Source organism: Lissotriton vulgaris, chromosome 2_1 (genome assembly GCF_964263255.1).
Source record: "Lissotriton vulgaris chromosome 2_1, aLisVul1.2, whole genome shotgun sequence".
NCBI lineage: Eukaryota > Metazoa > Chordata > Amphibia > Caudata > Salamandridae > Lissotriton > Lissotriton vulgaris.
In genome coordinates this window covers 1,515,923,352-1,515,950,151 of record NC_141687.1, presented here as the reverse complement: position 1 = coordinate 1,515,950,151, position 26,800 = coordinate 1,515,923,352, and the positions used below count along the sequence as shown (strand labels likewise).

The 26,800-nt window shown below is 45.1% G+C and overlaps 1 protein-coding gene across 1 annotated transcript in view; it reads right to left on the bottom strand.

Annotated features, from left to right (window-relative positions):
• ANKK1 (ankyrin repeat and kinase domain containing 1) overlaps positions 1-26,800 on the bottom strand; it is a 262,862-nt gene that overhangs the window by 17,815 nt on the left and 218,247 nt on the right. Inside the window, exons 6-7 of the mRNA XM_086957376.1 lie at positions 21,267-21,370; positions 80-122 (exon numbers count right to left, since the gene is read on the bottom strand). Of these exons, the coding sequence (XP_086813502.1) occupies positions 80-122; positions 21,267-21,370 (147 nt within the window). The remainder of the gene's footprint in view (positions 1-79; positions 123-21,266; positions 21,371-26,800) is intronic.

The following is a 26,800-nucleotide window of genomic DNA, read 5'->3' as shown; positions in this document are numbered from 1 at the left end:
ATGTGTTGTCAACTGACAGAAAACAATGCTATGTGTGTTTAACTATTCACAGACAATAGATAGTATTATCCATACTTACCACTACTGCATGTGCTCTGAGAACATGATGATGAGTTGCTGTTCTTTTATACCATATTATGCAAGCGAGGGGGAGAGAGAGACAGAAATAAAGTGTTACAGTCTATTTCAATGTGATATACATTTGTCTTGCTATTTTAAAACAATTTTCCGATCACAAAGTTTTTTTACTGCATCTTCAACGTGAGTTCATAGGTTTTTAGTTGTGATAGAGAAACGGTTTACTGACCCATAAATTCTCAGCCCATAATGCATCTGGTCATGCCTTCGATCCGGTTACAATACCTTTTTGCTTGGATTGTATACACCTTCAACTTGAGAAATGCCACATCTGCAAAGGTGCTAAAAAAACTAATGTTGAGGCTTTAGATAAAACAAAATATGACTTCTTTGATTGGATTTAGGAAGTATTCTGAAAGGTTAGTGCTTTGTAAGACTGTAGAAAATTCTGTCAGAGTCAGCTATATCAGGTGACATGAGATTCTTTCATGTCATTTATGGGACACCAACCCAGGTAGAAAATGTCTGGAATTCTCTAAAGGTCAGTCTGCATCTGCTTGGGTGAGGAAAGATTGCAACGCATGATGCCATGCCCTAGAAATTTGCAATGGCTGCCTGCTTTTGGCTCATTCAGTAGACCACGCTGATGGGCTCCTGCGCTGCTGCGTGGGTGATATACCCAGCCTTGGCCTTCCGCTGCTGACCTGCTCTCATCTGTTCTTACTGGCCCAATCTGCTCTGCTCTGGCCCAAAATTATTGCCCTTATCTACCTGATTGGCCTGCTGTGTCAGACGTTTCCTCCCTTCCATGCGTTTTATGGATCCTGAGGCCTCCCTATGGCTCCATCGCTCATCCAGCCTCCGGACTACATTCCACCGGCCTGAGCAAGCAGCTCCCTTGGCCTCCCTTCTCATCCACCAGAACACCAAGGTCAGCTTCCCCACTCCCTAGAGCTTGTCCTCCCGGGCCCTCTGTGCTAGGACTCACAACCCTTCCGGACCCGCAGGGTCAAGCTTGCGGGGTGGAATCTGGTGGGGGCTGGTGCCCCTGTGTTTGCCTCCACATCAGTGGCCGCCTCAACGGCGGAAGGGTGTCACCCCCCACTAACAGCTGCAAACATTGAAAAATAATATGATAACAAACCAAGGGGCATATTTACAAGGGCATTGCGCCACAGGAAACTCACTTCTAATGACGTTTCTGTGGCGCAATGCCATGCTCATTATTTACAAGGTGACATTAAGCCCTTAACGTGGCTTAACGGCACCTTGTAAATAGACCCCTTACCTAAGCAAGCCACTGCAGCAAAGGGGTGGGCAATGGATGTTTCTGTGAGTGTTCCACCACAACACCCATTGCTTTTTGATGCTGCTCCCTATTTATGAGTAAATAGGGGGCAGCGCCAAAAATAAGACCAGGGAAAACCTTGTCTTAAACAGGCGCAAGGATGAGAAATTATTAATTTCTCTTTGTTTTTGTTGTTTCTTTGTGTGCTGCATTCTGCAGCACACATAGAAACATCAAATCGCCGGTAGGGATTGTTTATGTGCAGGAAGGTGTCCCTTCTTGCACATAAAGATATTGAAAAATGATGTTTTGCAACTTCTAAATATGCTGCATTCTGTAGCACACATAGAAGTTACAAATCGCCATTAACGATTGTTTATGTGCAGGCACCTTGCAACATGGGGCAACGGTCCCTGGGTTGGTGCTAGGCAGTTAAATTTAGCACCAGAGCTATGGGAAATGCAGGAGTGCACCGTATTATAGTAAATACAGCACATACTGGCATTTTAAAGCTGTCATAGTGTGGTGTTAGCAATTTTGGCTTAACACTGCTCTCCGACAGTTTCTTGTGAATATCACCCCTGGTTTATTATCATTTTATTTTTCTCTCCTTGGCAAGTCTAAGGGCATGGCCATTGAGATGGCAGCCACGGATGGGGAGTGGTGGGCACTGTTGTCAGCGTGCATGTGGGTTTGGCCAGCCGTCTCAGGACGGCCAAACTGACATGCACACTTAAGTTGTCTCCAACCCACTCTGTGTTGCCGGGTTGGAGACAGCAGGCACAGTCACCCAGTCTCTGTGGGAGTGCATATCAAGGGTGCTCAGGCCAATCCTGATACTCCTCTCATGCTGCTGAGAGTAGTGTTAGGATTTACCGCAGGAGATTCTGGGAACCTGTGCTGGTGTGGAGCAGAAGAGGGGCGGTAGGTAAGTTATTTTTTATTTGTTTTTGTTGTTGTTGTTCCCCTGTCCCCTCACTCAGTCCAGACACCTGCCGCTACTGCCCCACACCTGTTGCTGCCCATGGCCCTGGAAACACATTCCCCTAGCTGCTCTTCATTGAAGCTGTGGCCTTCTGGAAGCCCTCCCCACTAGTGACACCCAAATGCTTGCATGACATGATTGGCTGCATCCTGCAGGATATCGCAGCGGTGTGCCACAAACTCAAAATAATGGATGCGAAGATCACAGATCTTTCCTCAGAAAAGAACTCCATCAGGACAGACATTGGGGAGATCCAAGTGCGATTAGATGGTGTGGAAACCTGCCTTAAAGTTGCAAGTGGCAGTCGCTGAAGACAGGGATTCTGAACTCTGGTACGTCCACCACAAGGTTACAGATCTGGAAGACAGGACCCAGAGAAATAACATCCCCTTTTTTGGCTTTCCTGAAACAGTTGAACAAAATGATGCAGACACTTCCTGTGTGAAGTTCTTACACATTTCACATGGCTGTGTTTTTGCCACGCCCCTTAAGATCCAACATGCCACCTGTATCCATACTTGCAGGCATGTCGATGGTGAATAGTGGGGGGGTTCTTGTCCGACCCCTTCCCAAACTGATGTGGGATGAAACATGGATGTCCTCTCTCGCATTCCTTTTCTTGTTAGTCCAAGAACCATTAGCTGCAGCCATACATCCATTGCCCAATTATTTTCAGCACTATCACTCTTGGGAGTCCTTCCTCAATCCTCTTTTATGCAGGAGATATTTTGTTAACTCTCAAAAAACTCCCTTGCCTCTCCTGACTCTTAAGACACTCATAGACGGATATGTGCAGATAACAGGGTACAGGTTCAACTGGGTGAAGAGCGAGGCTTTACCCCTCTCTCTATACACAGCAGATGCTACCATTCAGGGCTACCCATTCCGCTGGATGCCGGTTGATCTCCAATATCTTGGGGTCTACGTTAGTAGAAAACTGGATCACATGACGAAGGACAACATCGAACCCCTGATGGAGCAGACAAGGGCAGTCTTTGCCAAATGGGCACACCTTAATCTTTCACTCTGGGGGCAAGAATATGCAGTTAAGATGGTTACTCTCCCAAGGTTCACATACCTCCTGGGCATGCACCACTTGAGATCCTGATCTTCCTGTTTAGATACATACACAGACACATCAATGGTTTCATTTGGCGGCACGGCCAAACCAAGTCTGGAAGCGTCTGAGCTGATTGCCCATAGGAAATATGGTGGCCTTGGGCTTCCCTTTGATGAACACTATTCTTTAGAGTGTCAACTCATGTAACTTGCCTTCATGCAGTAGTGGGTGGCCGATCTGCCCCTCTAGGTTTTGAAAGAAAGACACACATCTCACAGTCTACCCGGCCTCCAACCACACTATTTGTACGGTGCCTTCAGGGCATGTTCTGCCAATCCAATGTTCCGGGACATGTCCATAGCCTGGAAGGGAGCACATGTCCTCCTCTCAAATGATCCCTGCCTGCAAGATGAGGCTCCCCTCTGGCAGAACACTAGCATTCGTATGGGGGAAGATATACCTGATTGGCCTAGATTGGGGCTTGTGGGCATCGAAATCCTCTCCCAGACCCTAAACAATGGCTCCATTAAATCTTTCATGGCCCTGCAACACAAATTCCATCTGCTCCTCCAACAGCACTGGTGATACCTGCAACTTCACCGCTGCTTTTTCAGCAATCTATGTGCGCCTCTGTTGACCTTGGCATCCTCCCTCATTTTATACTGCGGAGTAATGTCCAGTCAGAACAACTTTATGATTCAACATAAATACTCCCTAACTCAGTCATGCTGACTACATACCCTTCAGAAAGCATGCCTTCAGGTAAAATAAAAGGAAGTGGACTGGAAAGAGGTCCTGGAATGCTTTAAAAAACATACATGCACACAGCAGATATTCACCACTCTCACCACCACAGCATACTCCCAGGTACCATAACAACGTGCACAGAGCACTCCATAGCCACACTCATAATTGCTGATGACACAGCAACAGACACACTCTTACCCACAGACAGCAAAGTAACAGACACAGACCCCTCCACAGCTACACTCATGCCCGCAGACAACACAGTAACAGATGCAGAGCCCTCCACAGCTGCACCCATACCCCTCCATGAAACTAAGCACATCCACAGCACAAACAGGCACAAAACGCAAACACTCACAGTCACCCACACAACAAAAGCATCCCTTCTCTTTTCCTACTCCACCACAGAGAAACAGCATCCCCACCCCACTGAACCCAGGCCAAAGAAAAAACATAAAACCCCCTCCCAAGGACAAACCCACCCCTTCCACTTCCCACTTCACCTAGAAAAACAGCATATATCCCCACCCCCTAAATCCAAGGCAAAATTAAAAAAAACATAAATATACCTCCCAGGGTCAAACCCATTCCTTCCACTTCTTACTCCATCTGACAGAAAAAGCATCCCCACCCCCTTGAACCAAGGCCAAAATTAAAAAAACATTAAAACCCCTTCCAAAACAAAACCCACCCCGCTCAAAACCTCTGCCCCCATCCCAAGAACCATCTTTGCGGTGCCTACTATGCCCAACGGTAGCCCCTTTTTGAGGAGGTTTCTTGACAGTGTCAGTAAGGGCAAGTTGGCTGGCACAGCATTGTGCTGTGGCAGATTTACACTGAATGGACTGGCCATTGGACTTTGTTTAGAATCTTGTTGTGACATACTCTCAATAAAATCTTTTCATAATTTTGAAAACATTGGTTGAAATTACTTTTTGATGTAATTGTATAGTCAGCGATGTGTGACTACAGTTGTGTTTGTTTATTTTCTTCTGAACTCTGGGCCATATTTATGATGCTTGTGGTGCAGGTCAGTGCAGCAAGTCACCTTGCTGTGCTGCCCTGCACCACAGGGAAAGGGCAGGAATGTGCAGCATTTATACAATACGGTGTATTGCAGTCATTTGCTCTTGATCTGGCCCCGGTTTGGCAGCCTAGCGTCAACTCAGGCAGCCTTGCACCAGGGTGCCCATGACGTAGGGGGGATTGTTTTTGTACAGGAGGGTGGGCCACTACCTCCACAAAATAATCCTGAGAGGCTTTTTCATCTTTCTGGTTTAGCAGGCTTGGTAAAACTGGAAATGCATCAAAAACCTAATGCAACACAGCAATTTGTGCTGTGTTGCTTAACTCATTTTTTAACCCATTCAAAAATATTACTTTCAGTTTGGATTGCTCTTAGACTACCTTGTGTGGTGCAAGAGCGACTCAGGAGGATTTACCAATTAGCACCAACCACCTATAAAACAATGTGAATAACTCACACACCAGGTGTGAATTGTCCTTTTCCATTTCGATGCAGCATTAATATGAGTGTAATTACAAACATAGATTTTCATACTTTGTATATCTTTTTAACCATTGTTAGGAGCGTAATCTCTGTCCTTATCAGTCACTGCCACTAATAATAAAAATGCACTTTGTGGATTTTGACTAACCCATTTTGCACTTGTCTATCACTTAAAGTGCATAATTGAGCCAACTTTTGAATTCTTAGAATATTTCAATAAAAATGATTTTACCAGTGACAGCTCAGATCTCGTTGTACTCTATAATACTATACTACATTTGTGTACAGTGTGCCCGTTTTTTTAGGTCTCAGCTCTAGACAGTGCATTCACTGTTTTGAAGAGACATGTTGTATATATTTTGTGTCAATACCAAAAGAGAGAGTCAGGGAAATTATACATGTACTATGTGAGGAGGGAACTCCTGGTCCCCGGAACAGTTTACAGAAACAATAGAGGAGTAGCCCCTCAAAAGGCAGAGAACAAAGTCTCTGAGTCTAGGGTTAAGTGCTCAAATCAGCACAGTATGCCCCAATCAGTTGTCGGATAATGCATATCCTTATAGAAGACCCCTCACTCACGAACCTAGTTGGTGACATGCTTCATCATCGGGGTCCCACCCCGTAGGCTGAGTGCCCAAAGGGTGTGCTGCGACACCTGACTACAGTGGAGCTGGTTAGTTTTTTCTTTTATGTGTGCAGTATCTATAAAAAAAAATATTAAAAAGGGCCAAAACTACTCACTTCAAGTGTTTTATTCTTGAGTGCTTTAACCCTTCTAAAAGCAGTGCGGCACCTGTGCCTAATTAGGTAGGCTTTGGTGTCTAAAGAAGTGTATTAAAAATAGCGAGGTGTGCTATGTGAAAAGTGAAATTTACAAAAACTACTGATTACTAGGTCTACATGTTTCAACCATTATACTAATTCTTTGGTTTTCGTCAGGACCGTGGTGTTTGAACTGGGTGGTCCGCACACGCTAAGGCGCGTCCTGCCCTAGTCCAAAAGAGAGACCACAAATTGCGATCTCGTGTAAAAAGGTGCGTTTTTCCTATTTGGAAAAAACGCTCAAATGCGGAAACTACCGCTTCATGGGCACCAGCGTTTCCAAGACGGCAAGAGTCCGTCACTTGCAACTTCTGTTCGTCACGCGGTAAACCTACTTGGTTTCTGCTGGAGGTGCCCCGAGGAATGACTATATTTTGTGGCCTTTAGCCTGCCCATAGGCCTGCCCATAGGCATCTCATTTGCTGGCTCCATCGTTTCTCTCCTATTCTTTCTCCCAATTTGTCAATGGAATGCAGGCATCATGCCTCTTCCTGTGTTTAGCCTTCACCGAGAGCATGGACCAATTAATACTATCCATCCACTGCTCCCATTTTAGCAACTGTGTTAGGAACTATTTTTTCTTTCTTTGAAAGAACTCCACACGAGCACAGCACCTGTGTATTCACTCTCTCCAAGCTACTTGTTCTTATCTCATCAAAATTGCTGTGCAATTCGGTGTTGCTTGATCGGCCCCCAAACCCCTCCTGTTTTGCTGCTTGACCCATCCTCCACCACTTCCCTCATAGTTGCTTGCTTTGTGCAGGAGTGCTCAAGCAGAAATGGTACACATAAGCTATTTGAAAACCTGACAACTATAAAATAATTCACAGGCAGACTCTGACCTGAGCATCTCGAAATGAAAGGTTAAAACAGAACGGACTCTTGTGCTCAAGCTCAACAAGCTATCCCAATACATTTATTTATTTTATTTATTTATAAAGTTTTCTATAGCGCGAAGTTGACCCAAGAGGGTATCAGAGCGCTTTACATTTAGGATTGTTGCGTTACAAGTTACATCAGATTCAAAAGCATAGTAAAGTACAGTGCACATAAACAATGTTTCAATAAATCATAGGAGGGAGGGGAGAAAGGAGTAATAGGGGGAGACGAGGAGGAACTTTGCCAAAAGTCCGGCTGGGTAGGTGATGGTCAAGGGGGGAACCAGGGCCAATCTCCTCATTAGCTGTCAAGCAGCTCCACCGGTCATCAGCCACGTAGCTAAGGTCTCAACGTTCAGGAAAAAACTGTTTTTATTTTATTTGATTTGCGACGGTTATATAGCGCTATTTAGATCCGGAGGTATCAGAGCAATTAGCCAGAGGAACATTGCATTAGGAGGTACAACAAAATGATTATAAAGCGCTGGCTAGACCCGTAGGTATCAGAGCGCTAAAACAGAGGAATATTATTTATTTATTATTTATTTATTTATTTATTAGAAAGTTTTGTATAGCGCGAACAAGACCCGTGGGTATCAGAGCGCTTAACATAAAGGCGTATGTGACAGACAATATATATCAGACAGTTATACGGGCATCGGAACGAATCATAAATGAGGCGTGGACGAAAGACATATATATCAAACAGTTCTACAGACAACAAATATGAGGTAGATGATAAGAGGTAGGTAATAAATATAGTCAGTGTTGGATATACTTCAATCACGAGAAGATGTGTAAGCAAATATGAGGTAGATGATAGGGGGTAGATGAAAAATAAAGTCAGAGGTGGATATATTTCTATCATAGGTAGGGTGTGTAAACAAGTATGATATTTAGTTCATTGTCAGTTCGTGACTGATCAATTCTAGGTAGTGTATTTCTTCATCAGAAAGCTCTTTAACTCTCGCTTAAATGCTGCCACATTTTGGATCTTCCTGATGATAGGAGGAATTGAGTTCCATATTCTGGGGGCAGCTCCTGAGAACGCTCTGTCATAGGTTTTTTTCTTGTGGAAAAAGGCTGGCCGTAGTAGAAATTCTTCAGTACTCCTCGCTGGCCGATTCCCTCCCGATAGCTGGAGTTTCTTCGCTAGGTATCCTGGGGTGTTGTGGTGTAGCGCTTTATGGGTGATACAAGCTATCTTCATTTGAATTCTTGCTTCATAGGGTAGCCAACTTAAAGCTTTCAAGTGTGGCGATATATGGTCGTATTTCCTGGATCCGGTGATAATTCTTGCCGCAGCGTTTAGGCATGCTTTCAATGGTGCTGTGGACATTTTTGGTAAGCCCGCTAAGGTGGTGCAGCCATATTCAATCCTAGAGATAACTAAGGATTGGATAGCCAATTTGAGATCCGCCTCTGAGATGAAAGGTTTCAGTTTTTGTAAGTAGTTCAGGTGGAATCGAGCATTCTTGGCCATTGAGTTGATGTGGGCTTTCATGTCTAAATTCTCGTCCAGAATGATTCCTAGAGATTTTGCTGACTTGATTAATGTTGGGGTGCAGTTTAGCGCAGTCACCACTTTCGTCCACTCCTTTATTTCCGTACGGCTCCTTGCTGGTGAGATTAGTAGGAACTCTGTTTTGTTGGCGTTAAGCTTCAGTTGGTTGGTAGTTAACCATTGCAGAGCCATTTTTAAAGCCTTGTTTCCTCGTTCCAAGTCTTTTATGGAAGAGATCTTTAGATATATTTGCGTGTCATCCGCATACATGTGATACGATATCCCTGCTTTTTGGAAAATTTCTGTAAGCGGCTCACCATAAAGGTTAAACAGATCTGGGGATAACGTAGACCCTTGAGGGACTCCGATTGAAATAGGACATGGAGGTGAAATTGACTGGTTGACCAGGAATCGTTGTGATCTGTTCTGTAGAAAAGAGATGAACCATTTCAGCACAATTCCTGACAGACCCATCCTGTCCCGTAACCTGAACAATAATGCTTCGTGATTTACGGTGTCGAAGGCCGACGACAGATCGAGGAGAATCAGTAGGCATGCTTTGTTTTGGTCGAGTGCCTGTAGCGCATCGTCAACAATATGGAGGATTGCAGTTTCAGTACTGTGACCTGTTCTGAATCCTGATTGGCATTCATCAAGCAATGAGAACTTGGTGATGTGTCGGCTTAGTTGGTTCTGTACGCATTTTTCAATTAATTTGGCCAGTAGCGGGATGTTGGTCACTGGGCGAAAGTTGTTTGGGTCTGATCTATCTGCTGTAGGTTTTTTGATTAAGGGGGCAACTTGACCTGTTTTTAGGCAGTCAGGGAGGATCCCTTGTGATAGTGAGGCATTTATAATTTCGGTCCATATTGGAATCAGAACGTGATTGATTTATTTTACACATTTTGCGGGAAGGGGATCTTGATAGTGATTGTTTGGTTTAATTTTGGAAAGCGTTTTGGCGATACTGTGCTGGTCATACAATTCGAACGCATCCCAACTTGCCTCATTTTTTGTTATGGTACTCTCCGTTATCACGGCGATATCTATCGTAGGCATTTGTTCAGTGGGAATGTTTGCCACAGCGTCTTTGAGCTCAGCTTCAAGTGATTTCGCCTTCTCTGTGAAAAATGTAGCAAATTCTCCGCAATTTAGGGGTGTTTTTGAGTTCTCATGGGCCGATTTGGCTAATTTGTTTGATTGTTGCTTTAGGATTTCAAAGAGTTTTCGTGGTCTGTTTTTGGCACTCTCCAGTTCTGACCGTATGAATTCCTGTTTTGATTTGATGATCATTTTATTATAATGGCCTCTAATTTCTCTGAGTGCTTTCAGCTCTGGGGATGAAGGGTGTTGTCTCCATTTTCTTTCGGCCATTCTCAATTTACGCCTTTCTTCATTTAGCGATTCATTAAACCATGGATTTTTTGTCTTCTCCGAGATGTTTTTCAGTTTTAATGGCATGGTGTTATTGACAATAGTTTCGACCGTTGTTATATAGTGTTCGGTCAGTTCGTTTACGTTCTGCAGGTTGTTATGAGGTTTTAGGTCTCTTTCACAGCTTTCCACTAGTAGCTCTAAGTTTGCATCTCTTGTGTCTCTAACCCATTTTTTGGTCTTGAGGGGTTGTCTTGTTGTGCCTTTTTCCATTATAGGTATCGTGAATGTAATGGCATGATGATCCGACCAGTCACATGGTGTTATAGAGAGGATTGCTGCATCGTTGTTTCGCGCAATAATCCAGTCTAACGTCGCTCCTTTCGAATGTGTGGGTTGTGTGCATAGTTGAGTAAGGTTCAGTTCAGCAAGGAAATCTTTCAGCGATTTGACCAGTTTGTCGTTGTGGTCCTCCCAATGTAAGTTGAAGTCGCCAAGAAATATATTATTGACGCCGTCATTAGAGTTGGTCGTTATGATCTCCATTAGCTCCTCTGTAAACTTTTCGCTGTCTCCTGGTGGATGGTAAAAAGAGTGGAGGTTGAATCTTTGTTTGGTAGCTGTTCTGAAGTTAAGACCTAGGTATTCACTTGATTCTAGGGGGTCGGCTTGGATTTGTTTGACCTCAATATCGGATCTGTGAATGCAGGCTATGCCTCCTCCTAACTTTATAGGTCTATCGAGTCTCAAAATGATGTATTGGGGTGGTACTAGGAGATCCATGATAGGGGATGAGGATTCCGTAAGCCATGTTTCTGTAAGAACTGCTACATCAATGTCCTTGTTGATGATGAGGTCAGCTATATCCGATGCATGTTTTGATGCCGACCGACAGTTGAGTAGTAGACATGCCAGCGGTTTTTCTTTGTTGCTGAGGTTTACATTCTTATTCTCTGTGGCTGTTAGTTGTACCTGTTGTAGATTGTGAGGGTTAGATGTTCTATCATTCTTTCTCGATGTTCTGTTTGAGTCGAGTGGTACTGTTTCGATTCTTTCCTCTCTCTCGTGTTCCGGTGTTTCATACGATCGGGTCAAGGCCAGAGTTTCCTCCTTTGATAAAGGTTTTGCCCTATTCGGTCTGTTGTCATTTTGTTTCAACTGCCAGATCGTTTCGTTACTCTTTCTTTCTGAGCGGTGTATCACGTTTTGGAAGTGCGTGACCTTGGAGTGAATGCTCGTCATCATCTCCTCGATTTTATCCATTGCTTGTGAGGTATTTATAGTGATTTGTCCCATCTTGTTTACAAGTTTCTGGAGCATATTAAAATCTTTCCTGTTCTGATGTGAATTCTTAGGGTAGGCAGATCTATTGTTCCGGAGTTTGTATTTTGTTCTTCTCTTTATTGGATCTGTTCTTAGTTCCGTATCCCTTTCATTTGTAACCCATGTTTGATTGTTCCTTCCGTTACTACTGGGAGTGTCGTCATTGCTCGCTCCATTATGTGTTGTCATGGGTGCGTTTGTGGGTGAACGTCTGCATGTTGTTGGTGTTATACTCAAGGGAGGTGTAGGGGGGCGGATATCTTCTCCCTCGTCCACTTCTTGGTTGTCATGGGGCATTATTCTCGAGATCGATGTATGCTCTACCAGGGAGGCTTCTTGGTTCCTGAGCGAGGACGACTCTTCTCTTTGGGGCCGGTTCTGTTCATTGTTTGTTTGAATGATAAATCTCTCCGTTCTTTCTGTCGTGTTCTCAGACTTGGGCCTTGCTATCTCAGGTCTATCTTCTCGTATCGAGCTTTGGGCAAGGTGTCCCCTATATCTAATGACTCCACTGTTGTTATCATTAGCGACAGGAGTGTCTCCTGGTGGGATCTGGTGTAGATGGTGTCTTGGGTCTTCTAATGAGTCTTTCATTATTTGGAATATCTTGGCAAATTTCTCCAGTTCTCTGTTTGCTGCTTGTATCAGCACTATACCCGATTTGTAGATGGTGATACTTAGTTCTGCTCTGCATCTGTATGATGGTGAGGTCATCATTTTTATGCCATGAGGGATGTTTGTAGTCGTTTTTATGGCAAGTATCCTTGAGAAGGTGTCTCGCCATTTTGTTGTTTTGTTCGTGTAGAATATGAGGTCATTCATTGAAGCGCCATTAGTTATATTGAAATAAAGGTCCGTAAATAGTATGTCTTGGTTTTTTCTTAGGGTGTCGTGTTTAAACTTTTTAGCTGCATTCTTGGATAGATTAGGTGGGTATTTTATAGTCTGAGCTTTCGAGCCTACCGTCTCTTGGTATCGCCCGCTCATACTAGCTCTGTGTAACACGTCTTCAAGTGACTCTTTCCTCAGCTTGCTTCAGGGTATAAGGTAGCAAGTCTTCAGGTGACTCTTTCCCCCGCTTGTTTCATGTAAAAGTGCTGCAGATGATGCTTTGTTCCCCTTCTGTGCTTACTTTCTGAATCTAGTCTTATTTTATATAAAAGTTTGCTGTGTGAAATTTTCAACTCAATTTACTCCTGGTATCGTTTTTGTCAATTATACTTCCGAATGGTCACAGTTAGAGATCTCTTAGCTCTCTTGATATCTTCTTAGATGTATTGACAATTGGGTTGTGTAATATAGCACCCAGATAGTGCAAGATGGCTGCTGTCGGGCTGGTTCTTGTAAGAGCAGAGAAGACTTTCTCTCTTTCCATTACATCAATTTTGTCCTTCTTCCCTGGTCAACTGCTTTTAATCCTTGTTGGTTATTTCACAGAGGAGCTAGTATTCCCCCGATCAAGAGGTGATCTTACTTTAAATATTTAATTGTTACCTCAGCTCAGCTTGGAATGTTCGATTACTTAGGTCGCCGGGTTATTGTTGTTGGTTATGTCCGATTTTGGGCGCCATTTTAAGGTCAGGCAGGGCGCAGTTTAGGCTCCCGACTGATTCACTCTACCTGACTTTATTAAAATACGGTCCCGTTTTCCTCCTCACTCATCGATGGGCCCCCGCTTTGGACTGCTGTCCTGCTCCTGTCCTCTGCTCGCAATTTCCGCCGTCTCAGCTGATGGCTCCGTCAGGACGCTCGGCTCCGCACGCGCTGTCGAGCTCCAGCTGGGGCTGGCTTGCTACGAGATGTTCTTCCCTGCATGAGATGGTCCTCGTAGGAGACCCCCGCCTCAACGCCTACCCGGGGTCGTCTCTTCACATCGGCAACTTCCAGGCTCCTTCGAATCTGTGATGGGTGTACTTCAGTGTCGGGTGTACACTCACCCCGTCAGCTGTCCGCCATATGCCGCTAATTATTCAACTCTCATCAAGCTTCCACCCGGCACTATTGGTCCTGCTTTCACCGGGCACCACGGATGGGCAGTTCTTCTCCGGCGGCTCTCAATCTTCCAGGTCAGTGTGTGTCCGCCATTTGCTGACCGGTCTTCAGTGTTGCCTTCTAATGCGCTCGCCGCTCTGCTTGTTTCGCTGTTGTAGCCACGCTGCACTTCAGCTCCTCATCACGTAGATTTGGCAGGGAGCTTTTTTCGTCTTCTTCTTCTGGGTATTTTGGGTATTTTGGGATTTAAACCGGTTACGGTGATCCCTACCCCTGGAGCTCTCTCACAGAGCTCTTATTCGGCGGCCATCTTCATCAGTTGCAGTATCGTAATAATGGACAGTAAATAAACAACGAGGTTGAGAGGATTTATAGGAAAGGAGGGGAAGAAGGAGCATTGCAGGAAGACTAGGAAGTACGGTGTCCAATGTCCGGCTGGGTAGGTGACGGTCGAGGGGGAAACTAGGGCCAATCTCCTCATTAGTTGTCTAGCAACTCCATCGGGCATCAGCCATGTTGCTCAGGTCTCAACATTCGAGAAAAACAGTTTAGAATATATGTATAGGCTACGAGGATGGAAGTAATAGAAGAAGGTAGGGGGGGGAGGGCATAGAAACAAGCCAGAGAGGGAGTTGAGACACAACAGGGAGACAAGGTGAACTATGCCCAATGTCTGGCTGGGTAGGCGATGGTCAATGGGGTGAACCAGGGCCAATCTACTCTACAGATATCTAACAACTCCACTGCGGTACAAAAGGGGGTGGTGATGGACGGAGCATCTGAATCAATCAAACACTCACACCCAGTCAAAAGATCTGGGTTTAATCCATCACCGTTCTTTAACCCACTCTGCCACCCCAGTTCAGACATGGCTATATGAAAATCAGTCTGACCCTGTGCCTTATGGGAACAGTCCAGCCCGAACTACCAAGCCATGTCTTCCCTGGAGCGGAAACAAGCTTCCGAAGACCGGTTTCTGGCATTCTAGCCGTCTTCAGCCCGGCTTGCTTGAATCCAGTGGCAAAGTGAGCAAGGGACTCATGTCTGAGCATACCCTGCCACACTTATGGCGGCCAAAAGCGGTACGAAAGGGGGTGGTGATGGACGGAGCATCTGAATCAATCAAACACTCACACCCAGTCAAAATATCCGGGTTTAATCCATCACCGTTCTTTAGCCCACTCTGCCACCCCAGTTCAGACATGGCTATATGCAAATCAGTCTGACCCTGTGCCTCATGGGAACAGTCCAGCCCGAACTGCCAAGCTGTGTCTTCCCTGGACCGGAAACAAGCTTCCGAGGTATTGGACTGTTCCCATGAGACACAGGGTCAGACTGATTTGCATATAGCCATGTCTGAACTGGGGTGGCAGAGTGGGCTAAAGAACAGTGATGGATTAAACCCAGATCTTTTGACTAGGTGTGAGTGTTGGATTGATTCAGATGCTCTGTCCATCACCACCCCCTTTTGTACCGCTTTTGGCCGACATAAGTGTGGCAGGGTATGCTCAGATGTGAGTCCCCTGCTCACTTTGCCACGGGATTCAAGCAAGCCGACTGAAGACGGCTGGAATGCCAGAAAACGGTCCTCTGATGCTTGTTTCCGGTCCAGGGAAGACATGGCTTGGCAGTTCGGGCTGGACTGTTTCCATGAGGCACAGGGTCAGACTGATTTGCATATAGCCATGTCTGAACTGGGGTGGCAGAGTGGGCTAAAGAACGGTGATGGATTAAACCCAGATCTTTTGACTGGGTGTGAGTGTTTGATTGATTCAGATACTCCGTCCATCACCACCCCCTTTTGTACCGCTTTTGGCCGCCAGAAGTGTGGCAGGGTATGCTCAGATGTGATTCCCTTGCTCACTTTGCCACTGGATTCAAGCAAGCCGGGCTGAAGACGGCTGAAATGCCAGAAACCGGTCCTCGGAAGCTTGTTTCCTGTCCAGGGAAGACATGGCTTGGCAGTTCGGGCTGGACTGTTCCCTTGAGGCACAGGGTCAGACTGATTTGCATATAGCCATGTTTGAACTGGGGTGGCAGAATGGGCTAAAGAATGGTGATGGATAAAACCCAGATCTTTTGACTAGGTGCGAGTGTTTGATTGATTCAGATGCTCTGTCCATCACTGCCCCTTTTGTACAGCCTTTGGCTGCCATAAGTGTGGCAGGGTATGCTCAAATGTGAGTCCCTTGCTCACTTTGCCACTGGATTCAAGCAAGCTGGGCTGAAGACGGCTGGAATGCCAGAAACGGGTCCTCGGAAGCTTGTTTCCATTCCAGGGAAGACATGGCTTGGTAGTTCGGGCTGGACTGTTCCCATGAGGCACAGGGTCAGACTGATTTGCATATAGCCATGTCTGAACTGGGGGGGCAGAGTGGGCTAAAGAATGGTGATGGATTAAACCCAGATCTTTTGACTGGGTGTGAGTGTTTGATTGATTCAGATGCTCCGTCCATCACAACCCCCTTTTGTACCGCTTTTGGCCGCCATAAGTGTGGCAGGGTATGCTCAGATGTGAGTCCCTTGCTCACTTTGCCACTGGATTCAAGCAAGCCGGGCTGAAGACGGCTGGAATGCCAGAAACCTGTCCTCAGAAGCTTGTTTCCGGTCCCGGGAAGACATGGCTTGACAGTTCGGGCTGGACTGTTCCCATGAGGCACAGGGTTAGACTGATTTGCATATAGCCATGTCTGAACTGGGGTGGCAGGGTGGGCTAAAGAACGGTGATGGATTAAACCCAGATCTTTTGACTGGGTGTGAGTGTTTGATTGATTCAGATGCTCCGTCCATCACCACCTCCTTTTGTACCGCTTTTGGCCGCCATAAGTGTGGCAGGGTATGCTCAGATGTGAGTCCCTTGCTCACTTTGCCACTGGATTCAAGCAAGCCGGGCTGAAGATGGCTGGAAAACCAGAAACCGGTCCTCGGAAGCTTGTTTCCGGTCCAGGGAAGACATGGCTTGGCAGTTCGGGCTGGACTGTTCCCATGAGGCACAGGGTCAGACTGATTTGTATATAGCCATGTCTGAACTGGGGTGGCAGAGTGGGCTAAAGAACGGTGATGGATTAAATCCAGTTCTTTTGACTGGGTGTGAGTGTTTGATTGATTCCGATGCTCCGTCCATCACCACCCCCTTTTGTACCGCTAACAGCTCCACTGGGCATCATCCATGTTGCAAAGGGCTCCGCGGTCTGGAAGACAGGAAAAATCAATTTTGAGTAGGTATATTAGCCACCGTTACATAGACAAACATAGAATACCAAGTCCCCAGTAGAGGATAGAGGAGAAGCCACCCTGCTGGGACTCCCTGCAGGGAACCTCCCCGCTGGATGACGTTGCTGCTGAAATCAACGTGCTCGGTATCAGAGAAGAAACTGGGGTCAGTCATAGTGGCTGTGTAGTTTGGTTGATTTGCCGGTTCAGTGCCCGGAGCAGCCATCTTCAGCTCAGGCATTGATAGATATGCCTGAGTTGCGGTGCCCACAGCACTCCAATATGCAAGCGAGGGTCAGGTGTTAGGTGACTTGGCAGCGCAGTTGTTTCTTTTAAGTTGTTGCTGAGTCAACTGTGTAGTTTGGTCAATTTGCCGATTTTGCTCTGGGGGCAGCCATCTTAAGTTCAGGCAAAGGTGCTTCTGGAGTGGAGCTCAACCGTAGCTCACACAGTACTTTGCGAGTTGTTTTATTCAAACTTTGCTGCAGGTAAAATAGATGCAGAGTTGTCAGATCAAGTAAGAAGAGATTCTTGTGGGTCCAATGCGGTGTGTCCTGGAATCGCGTGAGGAGTGAAGGTACAGCAGCTACTGAGGTCTCGCTGTTGCCATCTTAAGAGCGCCGATGGTAGCAAATGATAGTATGATTCACGGTTCGCTACTGTAGTAGTGCGGTGCCTGACAAGTTCTATGCAGCACGGGGGCGGGGTGCTGCTCTCTTAACAAACATGTGTAGCTGCCTCCGATGAACACCCTCTGCCGCATACAGCACCACCGCATAGGCCCCTGCAACCCTCACCTCCAACTCACCCACGCAGCTGCAAGAGGATGGCCCCCAGTCCGCACATCCCCTGGGCAGGCCCTAGGCAGATGCCCACCAAGGCGCGGCAGTCGCCACGGTCCAGTATCGGGTGCAGCACGTAGCCTCCGACTCACAAACCGGTCAGAGAGAGATGAGGCCCGGCGGCAGCCGTCCCCAGGCCACCCGCGGTGAGCGCAGGCAGCATTGTGGCCCAGGGTGGTACACTGCAACAAGGGCTACGTGCTGGCGGGGATCCGAGGCCGCTCCATGCCTCATCTGTTCCCCAGTCAACAATCCTCCTGGACTCTCATGAGGCCTTGCTGTGATCGTGAAGGAACCGTCAACAGTGTTCTTCGCCGGTCGCACCTCTGGGCCCATTCCTCACGTCCCAGAGGTAATGGGGTGCGGATCGACAATCACTGATGATTCCTGCAGAGGACACAATGCTTGGCTCGCCCCAGTCTCCTGACCTTGATATTTCCAGAGTTGCGGCCTACCGGTGAGTTCTTGATGCCACATCGATTTTGGATAGTCTCCATGCTCGTGTGGGGAGGGGGGCATGGACCCCCCCACCGAATTAGTGATCCTGGCGACCCGGAGCTCCAACTACATAAATTAGTGTTAGACTAAGGCTCAAGTATGGTCGCCCAACTTGTAGTTTAAAATATTACATCAGCCACAACTCATACACCAACGAAAGGCCAAAAAATGCTGTTTTAACTTAAGCAGTTTTAGTATGCTAAATTCTTTTATTTTAGAACTTCGTTCTATGTGTTTCAAGAACTGTTACCCTTTTTTAAATTAGTCAGTTTATGTAACGCAAGAAGATATTTTAAGTATAACCTTAAGTCTCACAAAGCGTTAATAACTTTGCAGAATTTTTCCTGGCTTATCCTGCACAACTAAACCATACATAGCATTTTTAAATTTCATGTATAGTTCGATGATGGCAGAGCTTAATGTGCTTCTGTATCCTGTCCCTTATTTGTATCTTAGTTCACTTGGCATAGCTGTTGTAAGGAGACAGGGTTCCACACGAGATTTTATTTGAACAGTATGGCCCGCTCTTGGCCTGTGGAGAGGAGTAGATCATAAAGATGTTGCACCAGCAGTTCGCCCATGAGGGCATCACTTTCAGGGGCAGTGCGCAGATCGTGGCTGAATTCCTCTGTAAATAGGGCCTTGTCCCTGTTATGGGCACAGTACACCACACACAACTTGTACACCACACACAGCTTCTTCTAGTACCTCTGTTCTGAGAAGTTGCAGATTTCCAGTTGCAGTGCTCCTTCCCACTGCAGTTGGTGGGCCACTTGTCAGGGTCTTTCGCATTTGGGTTCAGACATCAACACTCCTTCTCTCAAGATAAGGGGAGGGCATTTTTTTATGGCTGCACCTGGCACTGCAATGTCTTTTAAAGCTCCAAATCAAGTAATTACACTCCACCATATACCACTCCACACCATGTGACATAATTCAACTCCACACCATGCCACATAATTTCACACAATGCCACACAAATCTGCATCACATAATTCAGCGCCACACAATTCCACACAACACAGCATAATTAAGCTCCACATAATACCACTCAAAAGCACATAATTCAACTCCACATTCTTACACTCTACTCAATAGGACATAAATAAACCCCACATAAATCCACTCAATGCCACATAAAAAAAATCTATATAAATATACTCTACACCAGTGGTTCCCAAACTTTTGTTTTTTGAGGACCCCCACTGAATCACTACTAGAAGCCAGGGACCCCCAAGCAATTTGTACAATTTACATTTCTTTTTAAAAACACCTTTTGAAGCAGAGGCAATTTCAAGAGGGAAACAGCCTGAATTGGGTCTATTGGCATGGACATGTATGCATACAGCAGTGTATTATTTTGTGTTACCCAAGGGCTTGTGGAAAGTGAGCAATCAGACAGCAGCACTAAAATCCTACTGCTGATCCTGGCTGCATCTATTTTTACCTGCCTGCCAAGTAACGACAACCTATATACATGTGCCTTTCAACGTTTTATTGCTTTTATTGTATTGCCTTTATTATCATTGTTGTGTCTGTGACTGCTGTTGTATGTCTTCCCCTGCTGCCTGTACGTGGTCGGTGCCCCTTTATCTTCCCTCTGTTGCCCTCGCTGTGACCGTGCTCTCTCTACCCGGTCTTTCCTTCTGTACCCCTCGCTGCCCCGTGTCTCTGCCCGGTTTTCCATTCTGTTCCCCTCACTGCCCCCGTGCCTCTCTGCCCTTTCTGCCTTCTGTTCTTAGCTGCCCCTATATTTCTGTATTCTGTATTTTGCATCTGTGCCATTCGTTTTTTGTGCCCGTCTGCCCTCTGTGCCACTCATTTTTCCCTCGTTTTTTGTGCCCTTCTGCCCTCTGTTCCACTCGTTTTTTGTGCCCTTCTGCCCTCTGTTCCAATCGTTTTCCTGTAGTTTTTTGTGCCCTTCTGCCCTCTGTTCCACTCGTTTTTGTGCCCTTCTGCCTTCTGTGTCACAGCTCTTGTGTGCTGTGAGGACGCAAGGGCGTTTAATTTTTCACTACGACAGGCACTCGAGTCCTGCGGACCCCCTGGGAATGTCTCACGGACCCCTGGGGGTCCGCCGACCACAGTTTGGGAAACGCTGCTCTACACCATGCCACATTATTCCACTAAACATAATTGCACTCAGCGCTACACAGTTCCATGCCATACACTTCTACTCCACATGATTCGACTCCACACCACATAATTCTGTACCAAACAATAAAATTATACTCAACAACGCAATTCCACTACATGCCACATACATCCAATCCACACCACAGAATTCCACATCGTGCCACAAAATATAACACCACAAGACATAATTCCACTAAATACCACTCCACATAATTACACTCTATAACAAACAATCCCACTTCACATAATTCCACTAAACTCTATACCACACATTTACTATCCCCATACTTCCACTGCACACCATGCCACATAATTTCACTACACATAACTCTGCTCAACACCACACAATTTCACAACTAACAATTCAAATCCAACTTCAATAATTCTACTCCACACCACATACATCCATTCCATTCTATAACACATAGCTAAATGACATTAACATTGACATTGCCTATAACTCTCGGATTATCGAAACCTATTGGCTATGCCAGGGCTTGTTTGTAAAATAGTCAATGAACATCTGAACATAATATGAAGGTACTTGATGATCACACAAAACACACACATTATACTAGGCACAGATCCCAAGAAAGCAAAACATGCTAAAAAGTCCTTTATCTGTTGGGAATTTGTGAAGTGGCACTGCAGGGTGAATCACCGATTCTGTTGCTCAGCTGATGTGTGTGTGTGATGCCATGTGTGAGATTCCTACTGCGATTTACAACTCTGCTAGTCAGACCGCCACATTGACAAATGAAATTAGACTGTAATGAGGCATTATGCAGCCAGTCACGCTGGAGAGGAAAATAACAGCCCTCTGCAGTGCTAAACAACAAAGTACACAATACAAAGTCTTCCTTAGGACTTTTGGGTTGATGTAACACTGCATGTTTATTTTGTAAAGTGTCTGTTCACGCAAGGAGCATCTTATTTCTGCATAAATATGTTAACTGATCGCCAACGTAATGATACTTAAAAATATGTACGGCAAGGAAACCATTTGTTGTACTTACTTCGTTTACACGTTTGCTGAATTTCTTGAAGAGAGGTACCTTTGTGTAGTTTGGATTTGGGCTCTGTACTAAGCACAGCAGCATATCCGTTTCCACTGAAATATCTGCAGGAAAAGGCAATGTTGAAGAACAACACGCGAAAGCAAACAGAGAACGCAGGTAACAGTGATATAGAAAAATCGCTTGGACCCCAAGGCAAGCTGGTAGAATACCCTACTTCCTTGCCTTATTGAGCCTGCGCCCCCTGCTAGGTGGTTAAAGATAGCCATCATGGATGTCAATTTACCAAAATGCTAGGGGTAGTGAAAGCGACATCACACACCCTTGACTTTAATGACATTACAGGAAGTGATATGGTATGGCCTTTGACCCAGAACCTTTCCAGGAAGTGATCTTGTTGTAACACAAGGAGTTAGGTAGATGCTTGTTAGAAGTTTCTTAGCAGGAGACAGCTTGAACAACCACCATGAACGGGTACACAGGCTTCACTGAACATTACTAACAATAGAATGTCCAAGTAAAAAAGAACCATAACAATTTCAATTGGAACATAGAAAGTGGAATACTACACACCTTCCCCCCTAAAAAAAACCAACAAAAAACAACAACAAAAAAACTCAATGAAAATAGTCACGCAACTTTACAGGAGTATGTTTAACACGTACACTTTTTCTTTGGACAGAATCATTAGAAACATCAGAATTCTGTATGGGAACATTAACATTATCAGAGTTTTCATCATGCGTAGCATTATTTATTTATTTACGGATTTTTGTAAAGCGCACGGCTACCCCCAAAGGGGGTGTCCCGGCGCTAAAGAACTGATTGGCAGAAAAGGAGGAAGTAGACTACACAGAAACAAAAAGCCAAGTCTTCAGGCGTCTGCGGAAAAGCACTTCAGATGGAGCAAATCTAAGATCAATAGGAAGACTGTTCCAGTATTTGGCTGCAAGGACGGCAAAAGCTCTGCCGCCCATTCTTGTGCGACGGAATCTAGGCACACACATGAGGCGCAGATTGTTGGAACGGAGATCCCTGACCGAGTAGGACAACCTCAGTCTTTTTCTTAAATAGTCTGGGCCAGTTCCATTCAAAGCTCGAAAGGCGAGGATGAGCGTTTTGAACTTAATTCGGTTAACTATAGGCAACCAATGAAGCTCTTTGCGAAACTCTGAGATCGAGTGTCTGTAGGGAATGTTACCAGTCAATCTTGCGGCAGCGTTCTGCACCACCTGGAGACGTTCAATTTGGTACAGAGGGGCCCCTGCATATAAACTGTTCGCGTAATCCAGGTGGGAGGTAATTAAGGCCTGGGTAACAGTTCTGCGTGCCTCCATAGGTAAAAATGGAAAGATCTTCCTCATCATTTTTAATTTACCATAGCAAATCGACGTGACCTTATTGATTTGAGGGCTGCAAGATAGCGTATCATCAAATATGAACCCCAGGTTGCGGGCAGAGTGAACCGGGGTAGGGGGAGGGTTGAGTATCGAAGGCCACCATAGAGAAGGTAAAATGGTCATTTTTTGATTGAAAAACAAAACCTCCGTCTTATCGGTGTTTAATTGCAGATGGTTAGTGGACATCCAGGAGCAGATTTCGCCAAGACAGTGGCGAAAACTGGAGAGGCTGGAGTCAGAGTGATCGCTGAAAGAGAATATAAGCTGAGTATCATCAGCATAAGAGATCACTCTGACTCCGCATGCCTCTACTGCCTTGGCTAAAGGGGCTAGGTAAACATTGAAGAACAAGGGGCTTAACGCTGAGCCCTGTGGGACTCCACGAACCAGAGGTTTGCATTCTGATTCAAAAGGTCTAAGAAGAACCCTCTGTGAGCGCCCTTGAAGGAAGGAACCTAGCCATGATAAGGCAACGCCACTCACTCCAATCTGCATCATACGGTCAAGGAGGATTTTATGTGACACCGTATCGAAAGCGGCGGACAGGTCGAGGAGGACCAGCATGGCCTCCTCGCCCTTGTCCACACACTCTCGCACAGTCTCCGACACTTCTAGCAATGCGGTCTCAGTGCTGAAACCAGCACGGAAACCGGACTGGGAATCATGCAGAAGAGAATTGGTCTCCAGGTATTCTGCTAGTTGTAGTTGGACTGCCTTTTCCAAAACCTTCGCGGGTTTAGGAAGTAGCGAGATAGGCCGATAATTACTGAATTGCGTAGGGTCGGCATCAGCTTTCTTCAAGATGGGTACAAGCATAGCTTCCTTCCAGGCTAAGGGGAATTGGCCTAGTTGTAGAGAGGCGTTCCAGATGGAAGTAAGAGGCTCTAACAGTAGGGTAGACAACTCACTCATAATTTTAGCGGGGACCGGGTCCAAAGGGGAACCTGATTTGCACTGTAATAATAGTTTACGTGCAAGATTAGGGGTGAGGTCCTTAAAAACCACCAAAGTAGGAGCAGTGTCCTGGTTAATTAAAACCGGGGAAAGGGAGAGGTCAAGAGCATTAGACTGTTCAGCATTCTGATTGCAATTGTCAAACATGGGAATAGGACTATCCAAATTTTGACTTTCACATCCAAAAGTGTCAAGCAAAGGAGAATAAGATGCATCATTTTGTTCAACAGAAACATTGGGCTTAGAAATGGAATGATCACTGGTGGAAGGCAAAGCAGGACACAGTTTAGTGTCTGAATACAAACTAGGATTCAAACCTTTGCACAAAGAAACCCTTCTAAAGTTCCATATCTTGCCATCCTCAACTCTCACAGCTTTGGAAAATACCTCAGTAACCTTGCAAGGATCCGACCATTTGTTTCACTTGTTATCAAAAACCCTACCAAACTTGACACATACAAAATCACCCACCTTGACCTTCCGGCAAGAACTTTTAGATGACAAAAAACTGGTTTTCATTTTCTCTTGATATCTCAAAACTCTGTCCTTAACTTTGTCAGGATCTACTGAGGATTCGCAGGAAAACTTAACCTTCATCCACCAGGGAAGAAGTTTGGATCCAGGTTTCCTACCTCTAAGCAACTCAAACGGAGATAAACCTGTGACAGAGTTGGGAGAAGTACGATATGACAGTAAAGTGGCACGCAAACTTTTCTTCCAATCTAAATTACTCTTAATAGCCAGCTGAATGGACTCTTTGATGACTCTATTGAAGCGTTCCGTTTGACCATTGGCCTGGGGGTTGTAATTTGACACCCTTTTGTGCACAACACCACACCTCTGGAGAAAAGACAAAAACTCTTTGCTAATAAATTGCGGGCCATTGTCCGACACAATTTCAGCAGGTATGCCTTCTCTACAGAAAACCTCATCTAAAAACTGAATAATTTGGGTAGACCCAACCTTGTCAACAATCTTTAATTCTGGCCATTTGGAAAAATAGTCAATGAGAACTAACCCAAACACATTTTGGTGAGAAGATAACTTAAGAGGTCCAATTATGTCAATGCCCAACTTCTTCCAGGGGCAAGAAACAAATTCAATAGGGGAAACATCCACTGCCAAAGGTTTGACGGTTTTGTCACTTTTAACACAAGGAGAGCATGAACTAACCCATTTATCGACCATTTTATCAATACCAGGCCACCAGTAAAATTCACGAATGCGTCTCTTAGTACTAGACATGCGCATATGCCCTTCGTGAGCCATAGAAATGATCTTTCCTCTCAAAGAAACAGGAGGAATGATCTTATCACATCGGATGATGAAACCTTGGTCAAACACAAGTTCATCTTTCACCTTGAAAAAGGAAAGAATATCGCCAGACAAATTTCGTTCTTGAGGCCAACCATACTGTAAGTACCTTGTTAACAAAGGCAAACTAGGATCATTCGCCATCGCTTCTCTCCACTCAGTTTCAGAGATACCACCAGAAAAACCTGCAGTACTGCAATCATTAACATCATCAATGTTAAAAACAACATCAGAATCATTGTTCAAATTGCCAGAAAAAACAGAATTGACCAAAGGCAACCTGGACATGCAGTCAGCGTGCACATTTAAACGACCAGGAACATACTCAACAACACATTGGAATTCCTGTAACTTTGCAGCTAGACGTGCTAGACGCGCAGTTAACGTTCTACCACCACCAGCTGCCAGCATGTTAATTAAAGGTTTATGGTCAGTTCTTAGACGTAACCTAGTTCCCCGGAGAAATTGCCTAAAATGTTCAGAGGCCCAAGTGCATGCTAATAACTCTTTTTCGATTGTAGAGTAGTTGTACTCAGCACCCCGCAGAGTTCTTGAAGCATATGAAACTACATATTCTTCACCTTTGTCTTTCTGCATTAAAACAGAACCCAAACCTACGTTTCTTGCATCCACGCACACTATGCACTCTTTTCCAAGATCAAACGGCCTTAAAAAAGGAGCATTGGTAATTTCCTGCTTCAACAGATCAAACGCATGTTGTTGATCATGGTTCCATGAAAATTTTGCATCTTTTTTTAATAACAACCTAAGAGGATGTACTTTTGAGGCATAGTCTTGAACAAATTTACTATAGAATTCAGTAAGGCCCAAGAAAGAAACTAGCTGATCCTTGTTCAAAGGTGCAGGAGCTTTTGATATGCTTTTGATATGATTGAGTTTAGGTTTAATGCCCAGGGCAGAAATTTCGTGACCAAGATATTCAACTTTACTTTGCCTAAATTTACATTTGGATAGCTTTAATGTCAACCCATTTTCTTGAACACTTTTTAAAACCTTTACAAGATTTCTGTCATGTTCCTCGAAATTTTTCCCATGTATTAGGATGTCATCCTGAAAGGCGATTGCTCCCTCACAGCCTTCTAACACTGTCTTCATAAGACGTTGGAACACAGATGCTGCACTGGCTAAACCAAAAGGCATTCAACAATATTGGAACATACCCTCAGGTGTAATGAAAGTGGTCAAAAATTTCGATTCTTCATGCAAAACTACCTGATGGTAACCACTAGTTAAGTCTAGTGTAGAAAAAACACAAGCACCTGAAAGAGTGGAAATAAGTTCATGTATGTGAGGTAAAGGATGTCTATCAATCCAGATCTCCTTATTTAGACTGCGGAGATCTACACATAGACGAAGTTCGCCATTGCTTTTAAGAGATAAAACTACTGGCGAAACCCATGGGGATGACTCAACCGGTTCAATTATTTTCTTGGAAACAAGATCTGACAAAATTACTTTCAGTTTGTCACGATATGCCAAAGGTACATTCCTGACTCTATGTCGGATGGGAATGGCTGATTCTTTAAGAATGATACGGTGTTTGAAGTTAGCAAAGACTCCCAAATTATCATTAGAAATAAAAGGAAAGTCCTTTTTTAATTGGGCAATAAAATCATTTTCAGGTGGGACTACATATACAGGAGGAGAAGCATTAGGGTCAAGCTTGATCCCTAAATCGTGTTGATGAGGCCAACACAAGATAGACGCACCTTTGGCGGAGACATATACCTTCCCTCTAGTAGTCCTATCTTTAAATTTAATGTCAGCCCACATGTAACCCTCAAGATCAATTTTCTTTCCAGTGTACCCCCCGGGATGTATATCAGGTGGTAACAGTTTTGTTGA